This window comes from Phoca vitulina, unplaced genomic scaffold (genome assembly GCF_004348235.1).
Source record: "Phoca vitulina isolate PV1807 unplaced genomic scaffold, GSC_HSeal_1.0 scaffold33, whole genome shotgun sequence".
In the NCBI taxonomy this organism is placed as follows: domain Eukaryota; kingdom Metazoa; phylum Chordata; class Mammalia; order Carnivora; family Phocidae; genus Phoca; species Phoca vitulina.
The window spans coordinates 2,631,341-2,641,680 of record NW_022589736.1 but is presented as its reverse complement, the minus strand read 5'-3'; the positions used below and the strand labels follow the sequence as shown (position 1 = coordinate 2,641,680).

The 10,340-nt window shown below is 55.6% G+C and overlaps 1 protein-coding gene across 2 annotated transcripts in view; it reads right to left on the bottom strand.

The window, feature by feature from the left end:
* Positions 1–2,823: 2,823 nt before the first annotated feature.
* IL9R (interleukin 9 receptor) overlaps positions 2,824–10,340 on the bottom strand; it is an 11,571-nt gene continuing 4,054 nt past the window's right edge. The window contains exons 2-9 of one of the 2 annotated variants that reach the window (XM_032426090.1): positions 10,147–10,260; positions 9,729–9,840; positions 9,435–9,613; positions 8,849–8,994; positions 8,263–8,470; positions 7,637–7,745; positions 6,268–6,352; positions 2,824–4,822 (exon numbers count right to left, since the gene is read on the bottom strand). In XM_032426090.1, coding sequence (XP_032281981.1) covers positions 4,385–4,822; positions 6,268–6,352; positions 7,637–7,745; positions 8,263–8,470; positions 8,849–8,994; positions 9,435–9,613; positions 9,729–9,840; positions 10,147–10,260 — 1,391 coding nt within the window. In that variant the 3' untranslated portion in view covers positions 2,824–4,384. The remainder of the gene's footprint in view (positions 4,823–6,267; positions 6,353–7,636; positions 7,746–8,262; positions 8,471–8,848; positions 8,995–9,434; positions 9,614–9,728; positions 9,841–10,146; positions 10,261–10,340) is intronic. The other variant, XM_032426091.1, reaches the window with a different exon arrangement.

Here is a 10,340-nt window from a genome sequence, read left to right as displayed (position 1 = left end):
ATGTTTGGAAAACACATCTAAAAAAAGGACTTCTGTGCAAAATATACAAACAAACTCCAAGAGTGAAAAAGAGGACCAACAACCCAATTAAATATGGGTAAAGATCTGAACACACACCTCACCAAATAAGATATACAGATGACAAATAAGCATACAGAATAATGCTCCACATCATGTGTCATGAGGGAAAAGCAAATTAAAACGATGAGCTAGCACTGCATATCTGGAGAATATCTTCAGAAAAACAAACAGCGATAGCAACAGGAATTTGCATTCATTGCCGGTGGAATGTATAATGCTGCGGCCATTTGGGAAGACACTTTAGCAGTTCTTTCCAAAACTACACATGGTCTCACCATGTAAGGCAATAATCACATTCCTAGGTATTTAGACAACTGCTCTAAAAACATATATCCAAGCAAAAACGAGCCTGCAGTTATGTACAGCATCTCTCTTCAAAATGGCCAAATACTTTCCAACAAATCAGGATCTCCTTCAACAGGTGAGTGAATAACCAAGTGAGATCCATGCATGTGTGCAATGGAACACTATTCATCAACAGAAAGGAATGATCTATCGAGCCACGCCAAGACATGGATGAGTCTCACATGCATATTACTGAGTGACAGAAGACAATCTGAATAAACTACATGCTGTACGATCCCATGTGTATGACATTTGGGAAGGAAAAATTATAGAGATGGTAAAGAGCAGTGATTGAGAGTGGTTTGTGGGGTGAGTTGACCAGGAGAATAGGGTGCTGAAAGGGGGTGCCAACGGGCCAAGGGGAAGTGGTCGCTTCTGCTGGGGGAGATCTGCTAGGTGTGTGTGCATAAGTCTGGTCTGAAGTAGCAGTGTCCATGAGAAAAGTCTTTCTCACTCTAGGGGACAAGGGTCTTCCTCCATCACATGTGTCACTATTTCAGGACCAGTTCTTAGGGAGATTGTTTTGAGGGAGTGAGAACATATACATAACATTACATTTTTTCATTAATTTTTATTTTTAAAATTATAGTAAAATATACATAACATAAAATTTACCATTTTCACCAGTTTTTAAAAAGATTTTATTTACTTATTTGACAGAGCGAGAGAGCACAAGCAGGAGGAACAGTAGAGGGAGAGGGAGAAGCAGGCTCCCTGCCAAGCAGGGAGCCCGATGCAGGGCTCGATCCCAAGACCCTGGGATCATGACCTGAGCCGATGGCAGATGCTTAACCATCTGAGCCACCCAGGCGCCCCATTTTCACCATTTTTAAGTGAATAAAACTAGCTTCCATTTTTTAGAGAGCAGCCATTTTCATGGGTGTGAAGTGGCATCCCATTGTGGTCTTCATTTTCATTTCCCTGATGTCTAAGGATCTTTTCATGTGTTTGTTGGGGTTGGGTTACGCAGTGATCTATTGTGTAGGACACCAAATAACATGCAGAATTTAAGAAAATATTTGAGAATGGAATATCTGCTATGAGTTTCGTATCCAGAATATATAAAGAGCTCTTACAACTCAACAATACAAGGACGAGCAACCCAATTAAGAAATAGGACAAGCAACCCAATTAAGAACAGGCTTGTCTCCAGAGAAGATACAGGAGTAGCACATGAAAAGATGCTCAACATCACCAACCATCAGGGAAATGCAAGTCAAAATCACACTAAGGTACCACTTTATATCAGTCAGAATGGCGATTTAAGGGGCCCGTGGCTGGCTTACTCAGAAGAGCACATGACTCTTTTTTTTTTCTTTTAATGTATTTACTTATTTTAGAGAGAAAGAGAGAACAAGTGGGAGGGGCAGAAGGAGAGGGAGAGAGAATCCCAAGCAGACCACGACAAGTGCGGAGTCTGACGTGGCGCTCGATCGCACGACCCCAAGATCATGACCTGCGCCAAAACCAAGATCAGACACTTAACCGACTGCGCCATCCAGGCACCCAGGCATGGGACTCTTGATCTCAGGGTCGTGAGTTCAAGCCCCACTTTGGGTGTAGAGATTACTTAAATAAAGAAACTTAAAAAACAAAACAAATTTAAAAAAAAAAGGACACTAACAATAGTTGGTGAGAATGTGGAGAAATTAGAACGCGAGTACATTACTGATGGAAAATGTTGAAGTCACTGTGGAGAACAGTTTGGCAGTTGTTCAAAAATTCTAAACATGGAGTTACCATATGATCTAGCAATTCTACTCCTAGGAATATACACAAAAATATAGAAAACAGGTATTGAAACAAAAACTTTTACATGAATATTCCCAGCAGCGCTTCTCACAACAGAGAAAAAGTGGAAACAACCCAAATGTCCAACAGAAGGGTGAATAAACTAAATGTGGTCCATCCACACAATGGAATAACATTTAGCCACAATAAGGATTGGGGTGCCGATACTGCAAAGTGGGTGAACCTCAGAAACACTACGCTGAGGGAAAAGGCTGTGCAGAAGGTCACATATTGTATGACTGCATTTATACAAAATGTTCAGAAGTGGTGAATCCACAGAGAAAGGAGGTAGGCAAGGGGCTGTATAGGATAGGTCACATGGAGGGCCCAGTGGGGAGTGACTGCTTAACAGGAAGGGGATTTCCTTTGGGAGTGAGGACGGTTGGACAATATTATGCACGTACTAAATGTCACTGAATTATACACTTCAAGAGTTATGGTTAAATTATGTGGATTTCACCACATTGAAAAACAAAGAGGGGCTGGCTCAATCAGTGGAGCATGGGATTCTTGATCTTGGGGCTGTGGGTTCAAGCCCAACACTGGGTGTAGAGATTACTTAAAAATAAAAAAATATTTAAAAAAAAACCAAAGAAAGAGAAACCATTGCACATCCTCCCTTGCCCAGGAGAGTCCCCTTCCCTCACAGCCCTCAGTCTGACCTTCCAGGCCCTCCACAGTCCAGCCAGCCACGTTTTGGACACTTGAGCTCCAGCCTCGCCATGCCCCCAACTCCTCGAAACACCAGCCACATCAGGATTTCAGTTCCCAGTCACCTGGTCTCTGACCCCTTCAGTGCCCAGGGCTCAGCGACTTCCTCATCCCAAGGTCTTCAAACCTTGCTCTGCTGCACACCGGATCTTGGCACACGGTGTCCAAGGGTCGTCTCATCTCAAAAGGGGGACGCTAGCATTTCCTGGGCACGGAGGTGTGCAGGTGACTTGCTCAGGTGAACTCACAGCAACACAAGGAGGTATTGCTCGTCCTGAAGGGGCAGGCGTGGCTCACCTACCATCACACAACCTCCAAGGGGCTGCAGGCTCCCGCTCCGGCCCAAAGCCAGGTCTCTGGGTGCCACAGACAGAAAATTTGTGACTCACAGGAACAACGGCTCTGGCCACACAGAAGAGGCGTCCCAGCTGTGGGGGTCACTTGTCACATGCGGGTGGCCTAGGTTCCCCGGGAACCCACAGGAGCCACACAGATGCTGCTGTAATACCCCAGCCCAGGGCTCCCCAGGGGTGGGCCCCAGGAAGTGGATTCACGCTATTTTTTTTTTTTATCCTTGGTTAGAACTGAAGATGTCTGCACCTCACTTCCGTCTACACCCCTCCCGTTCTCTACCTGCTAAAAATACATTCTGGGTCCTGCCTCACCCCTGCTGACCACCATCTGGCTCCGCTGAGGCTCCCCACAAAACCCCGGGGGCTCCACAGGCACGCAGAGGGGAGGGGGTGCCTGTCTGACGCAGAGGGGGCCTTTGCCTGGGGAGCCTGGGGCCACAGGTGCTTTTTTCTGTGCAGACCGCAGGGGTCACCAGAGCCCCACGGGGAGATGCCCTCTCTATCTGGGCATCCAGAGAGGGACCGGCCTCCATTTGATCCTCCCTTTCGAACATCAGCACCTCCCACCCCAGAAAGCCCAAGAGCAGACAGAGCCCATCCCCTTGGACCTCCTCTGGGCCCCTCTCCTGGCCAGCAGCCAGTTCTTGTCATCTCAGCAGGAGAGGTACCTCAGGAGGGCATGGAAAGAGGTCATAGCACCACCTCATCTGTGTCTGCTGGGAGCAAGCTGGCCCTTTAAGGGGGTGAGGGCAGAACAGGTGTGGGGCTAACACCCCCTGCTCAGAGGGGCCTCGATGGAGCCAGAGGGCAGGGAGGGAAGTGGTGGGCCCGGAGTGGGGGCTGGGTAGCAGGATGCTGAGGGGAGGGGAGGGAGGAGGGGTCATCTGCCTGCCTGCCTCCATCCGGACAGGATGTCTGTGCAGGGGCTCCATTCTCAGAGAAACTTTAGTCCATTTTCCACAAAATGGACTTCATGCAGCTGGCCCAAGTCGGGGTCCCAGGTCAAACCCAGTAGGAGCAAAGAAAAGGCCCTGCGGTCCTCACGGGACACATGCAGCAGGGTCTTGCCTCTCACTGTGACCGACCCCCCCAGGACTACTTCCTCACCAGGTGTCCAGATTCTGCTGGTCACAGGAAAGGCCACAGGCCGAGGCCGGGCTGGGCCCCGAGCTCTGGGTGTTTCCTGGGAAGGTGGAGGGGTGGCAGTCCCCGGGGCAGCCCAGGGCCCAGTAGTCACCACTGCTGCCCTCTGACTGTGGGGAAGCTGGCCTGCTGGGGATCGAGGGGGCCCAGTCCTCCTGTGGCAGGTAGGCAGGCGGCTGCCCTCTCTGTTCCACGTGCCCAGCTAGCAGCACCGCCTCAGGGAGGGCGGCGCCAGGGCCCTCCTCCTCTTCCTCCAGGGCCACTGACTGCCAGGGATCCGCTGGGTCGTAGGTCAGCCACGCAATGACCTCCTGGACACCAGGCTCCAAGACTCCTCGTGGGGAACCGACACAGTCCTGGCTCGGCAGCAGACCGGTTCTGTGGGCCCCTATCCAGGTCTACAACAGAGAGCGTGGGGGTGGTGGGAAGGGCTCAGGCAGCCTGTTTGGGACTCTCCCTGGAAGCAGCCTCCCCTCCTCCTCCAGGAAGCTCTCCTGACATCCTCACCCAGAGTCCAAGCAACAACTATGCTTGGAACATTCTATCTTGCCCGCCATGTGCCAGCCCACCCTCAGCCCAGGACCCCGAGTCCCTTCAGGACCCTCAGCAATCCCCTACCTCCCTGCCTGGTGCTCACAGCAGCCTGACACAGGGTACAGGTGGTGACAGGTGCCGAGGACAGAGAAAACCCCTGGTTGCTGCTCCAGGCACTCCCACAAGCTACAGACGCTGGGCACCCTCTCCTGGACCCCCCTCCCCCCACACACAGACACACACTGGGAGACGCTGTGGGAACAGCACCTTTGGGCTGAGGGCAGCAGACCTGGATCCCTCCGTGGAGCCACAGGAGGCCCCCACCTCCCAAAGGAAAGTATTTCCTAGGTGGGACCAGGAACCCCCACCAAATGGACCACACATACCTCACCCTCTGTCTGCCCTGATCCCTGAGAGCCGACCCGTGGCTACAGCCCACCACCTGAGGGGTCTAAGTAGCCTGGTGGGTGACATGGGTCTACAGAGGAGGGCTGGGTGCGTGCAGCCCAGATGACACATTCCAGGACGATCACCTCAGGGGTCTTGACAGTGACGGCCCCTGTCTGGGAGAAGGAGGTAGCCTCCACCAAGGACAAAATGCTCAGCTTTAAGCTTTGAGTTATACTTTTGGACAACAATCTTGAAACCTGGGCTCCCTTTTAAAAATTTTTTTCCGGGCTCCCTTTTGAGAGACACAAGGGGGAGGCAGGGGGATGGGGAAGGACCCCAGGAAGCATATCATCCCATCCTCTGCCCACAGTGGGGAACCCGGGACCACTTGGGGGAGCTTCTCCCCGCCCCCTCCCACCCAGGGGGCAGGGGCCACCAGGCCAGTGGGAAGGGCAGGGGTCTGATGCCCCACAAAGGGGGAGATGGGGAGTGTGCCAGCATGCTACCTGTGGGGACCAGGAGGGGCCAGGCACTCCCCAGTGACCCCCAGAGCAGGAGCCCACAGACCACTGAGGGCCCCAGGGACAGCACAAGCACCAGGCCCTCCCCACAGACGTCTTCAGAGGAGAAGCCAGGACAGGACAGGCGGTAGTTTGCACTAAAACAGGACCATGTACCTCCCAGGGGCTGCTACCCCAAGACAAAAAAACCCGCAAGAGAGAATAAAGCTAATTGTTCTGATGCATTTGAGACACAGTGTGTAAATTTAAACCCACTACGTATACCAAAAAAGCTCAAAGCACTGACAAAGGCCCCATACTAGCCCCCAACTCTCACCCGAAGCCCACATCCTGGGCAGGCCAGACACGTGGATGACCCCAGCCCCTCCCCCAACCCCTGCCGTGGGCTGTGCACGCACCTGGAAGTCCCCATTGTGCACACTGTAGAGGGACTGGAAGAAGGCCCCTGGAGAGGGCACGTTGCGGTAGAAGCTTCTCTTCACCCTGAGGCCAAGAGAGGACAGCTGGAGGCCTCTGCACGCCCAAGGAGGGGTCCTCGGAGGCCCAGCTCCAGGAGGCGTGAGGCCCCCGTGGGAGCTTCACCCCCTTCCCACCGCCCTGCCTCATCCATGCTGATGCCTCTCTGGCCTCTCACTGAGTCCAAACCTGTTCTTGGGGCAAAACCCAACACGTGCCCCTGTGGCCTCCCGGGCTAATGACCCCGTACAACAGACTTACACCAAGACACGCGTCCTTTACGGGATGAGTAGTGATGGTGGGTTTAAGGCCACAGGGTGACTGTTGTGTCCTCATCCCACCTGACTCCTCCCTGAGCAACACAGCCACGGGCCCTCCCACAAGGAGGTGGCCCAGGGCTCCAACACAACAGGTCCAAATCAGCCTCACCAGCTTCCCAGGGGAGGAAGTGGCCCCTCCAGGTCCCCACCTCACAGATGACCAGTCCTAGCTCATCTGCCCCCTCGGCTTCTCTTCCTAAGGCCTGGTGGCTCCCTCCACTTTGCTCCCTCTCTGCTTCTCCCGCCCTCTCCAGCCAAATTGCCGCCCCCTGGCCACCACCACTGGCCTCCCGGTGGGTCCTCCCCATCTCCCTGTACCCCCAAACTCTATCCTCAAAATACAAACCAGATCTTGTCGCACACTGTTTCCCATGCTTAAAGAGCTTTCCTCTGCTCCCAGGTCACATTTGGCCAGCATCAACACCCCCACCCCCACCCCCCACCACCCCCACCCCCCCACACCCCCACCCCCCGCCCCCCCCACCCCCCCCCCCACCCACCACTCACCCCGCTCCCTTAGGCCAACTTCCTCTCACCCTTTCTGCTGCCAGTCTGCACCTGGTCGGTCTCCTACGGGCCCCCTCCTACAACCTGACATGAGTGATTTACTCCAAATGGGCCCTGGGTCTGTTTTGTACTCTGGGGCGTTCACCAGGTCCTGAGCACAGGACTATGTTTTCATAGGAGGCGTTTAAAAATCAGCAAACCACAGAGCACCTCCAGAGGCAGGAGATGAGGACCTTGGGTGACTTTGCCCCAGTGAATCTGGGTCCCTCTGAGCCTCTTCGGGGCCCTACTGCCCCCAACACACCTGACAAGTGGGGAACTCTCCACAGGTCCAGGGCAGAGGCTTAAAAACCCCCACCCCGTCCAGGACCAGATGGAGGGGAGGGATGGCTGGTTTGGCCCAAGATGCCCCACCTACCACACACGCACACGTGCACACACTAACACATTCACACACACGCACACGCACACCTTGGCTACCGACCTGGGTGAAAGCTTGAACACGAGGTAGGTCAGGCTGGTCAGCAGCAGAAAGACGGGTACAGCAACAAGGGTGCTGCTGTTGGGTTGCCCCCAAGGTGAGAACAGGGAGCCTGTGGGCAGGAAGGGCCCAGGCTTGTGAGCCTCCCTGGCCCCAGGACGTTCCTCCAAATCCACACGGCAAAGCCCGCACAGGAGTGCTCTGGGCCACAGTGGAAATTTTCTCATAGGCCACAGGAGTTGTGTCATGCCTGCTCATGAATCACCCACCCCTGGGCCTCACCTCCTCCATCTGCAAGGTCATCAGGGTCAGTCACCCTCCCTAGCAGGTCACAAGGGTCAGCCCAGCCCTCCCTAGGAAGGTGAGACCATGTCCAGGCTCCAGAGACGGAAGCAGAGGCCCGGCGTGCCACCCTGGGCCACACTCACTCCCAGGGACAGACAATAGCTATAGGTTCCAAGAAGCCCAACGCTTGGCAGGTGTTTGTTTCCTCCTTAAAAATCTCAGATCTCCAGGGGAGAGTGGTCATCCAGGGCAGGACCGCCTCAGGGAGGGGGCTCCGGGAGGGTGGAAGGGGGGACGCTATGACGCACGAGGGAGCAGAGGCCCTCTGGGAGGGAGACCCCCACCTCGGGCAGGGCTCTGGGGAGAGGGGAAGCACACAGACTGGCTCCATTCGCTCCACTGGCCCGCATAGCACTGCTCCTCCACCGTTTCATCCTCCAGGGTGGCCATCTGGACCCGCAGGCGGGCCTCATAGCTGGAACCGGGGTCCAGCTCGGCACCTTCGAGGGTGAGCCAGGTCACCCCGGCAATGTGAGCCCTGTGCCGGGCCTGCTGTGGGGTAGAGGACAGTTAGCAGGTGCGGAGGGTGGGACAGGGTCCATCGGCCCTCAAGAACACACAGGCACACGTACACACGGCCACGCCCAGGCACGTGGGCACAGGCACCCATGCACGCCACCCAGGCCCGTAAGCACACACACTCACGACCCCCGTGCACACTGACGCACGTGCACGAACAGGCTCACTACACTCCCACTCCTATACATAGGCATGGCCTGTGCACACTCACCTCACATACAAACACACGTGTGCAGTCACGCTCCTAGCTCTGATCACCCCCCTCCTCATTAGTCCAAGTTGACACCCTCCTAAGTGGGGGGGTGGCCCCGAGCTGCCGCTCCCAGGAGAGAGTAGTCGGCCCAGCTCTACCTCCCAGGCCTCTTCCTGCTTCTTGAAGGCCAGCTCGTAGCTGAGGAGGGAGGTCAGGGGCTCCAAGGCAGGACTGACGCTCCAGGTCAGGACACAGTAGTCAGAGCTGACATTGCTCCGTAAGTCAGAGGGAGGGTCCAACTTCACTGAAACAGAGTGAGGCGACATGAGGCTGTGTCTGTCAGCATGCCCAGGACTGCGGGGTCTGAAGGGTGCTGGGGGCCTCACTAGCGGGCAGGTCTCTGTCTCCCAGTGAGGCCCCGGGTGAGACAAGAGCCCCTGCAGCCAGACAGGGTGATTTTCAAATCTTGCCTGTCTCTTCTTTCATAAGCTCCTGCTGGAAGTGCTTCCCAGTGTCTTACTGGAGTCCTTCCTGCTGTGACTAAAGTGCATTTCAACCCCATCTCTCCAGTAAGCAGTGGGCCCTCCCCTCCCAGGGGCCCAGCCTGCTCCCAGCCCTGGGGTCTCTCTTAGTCAGGACACAGAACTTTCACTGGGCCGTGGAGGTTAAGGGCAATGGGACCTTGCCCCCCAATCCCCATGAAGCCAGGATGTTCCCTGTCAAGGCACCCAGACCAGGCCTCACCATGCCTCCAGGGCAGGTACTGTGGGTCCACCAGGTTGACCTGCTCCCTCCCAGAGACGTAACGGTGGAAAGTGATGGTGAAGTTGTCGGAAGGCACGAGCACCTCCTCGGGCGGCAGCACCACGGTGCACTCACTGGCCCGGAAGACACATCTATGCTTGCTGCCCAGCGCGTGGTTGCTGGAAAGGGTGTATGTCGGCACCAAGGGGCCACCGCACCAGCCCGGCCCTTGCTGCTGCTACCATGGGGCTCCCACCCTCATGGTCCTCCTGAAGCCTGGTCCTCCAACCTTACCTGGTAAAGAGAAGCCAGGGACTGGGGCCCTGACCCAGCTCTGGGGCAGACCAGTGGCAGTCAATCCTTAAGATGTTGTTGCTGAGGCAGGTGAAAGATCCAGCCCCGAGCCCTGGGAACAGTGAGGGTTTGGAGCCCACAGCGGCTGCTTCAGGGCAGGATTAGGACCTGCAGCTGACACTCTGACAGGGCAGTCCCCCAAGAATGATCCCAGGAGAAGGCATCAAGGGCAGGGCTGGAAGCTGATGGGCTCTGACCCATGAGGCACGGGTGGGAATGAAGTCCAGGCTGGTCCCTGGAGGACAGGCCCCAGCACGGTTCCAGCCAAACCCTTCCCTGTGGAGTGAGACAGATGACAGCCCTGCCCCCCAAGCTCTCCACCAACCCACCTCACAAGACACTACTGCCCAGCCCTCACCTCCTCCTTCTCCTTGGACGGAGTCTCCCAAGCCGACCCAAGTGCCGAAGCAGGTGCAGATCAGGAGCCAGGTGCTCAACTCTCGCATCAGGGCCTCACTCTCCAAGGTCCATCCTGCAAGGGACTGGGCTGAGGGCACCCCCCATGAGATCCTCCCCAGGAGGGCTGCTCCCTGTGGGGCATGCTCCCCATGA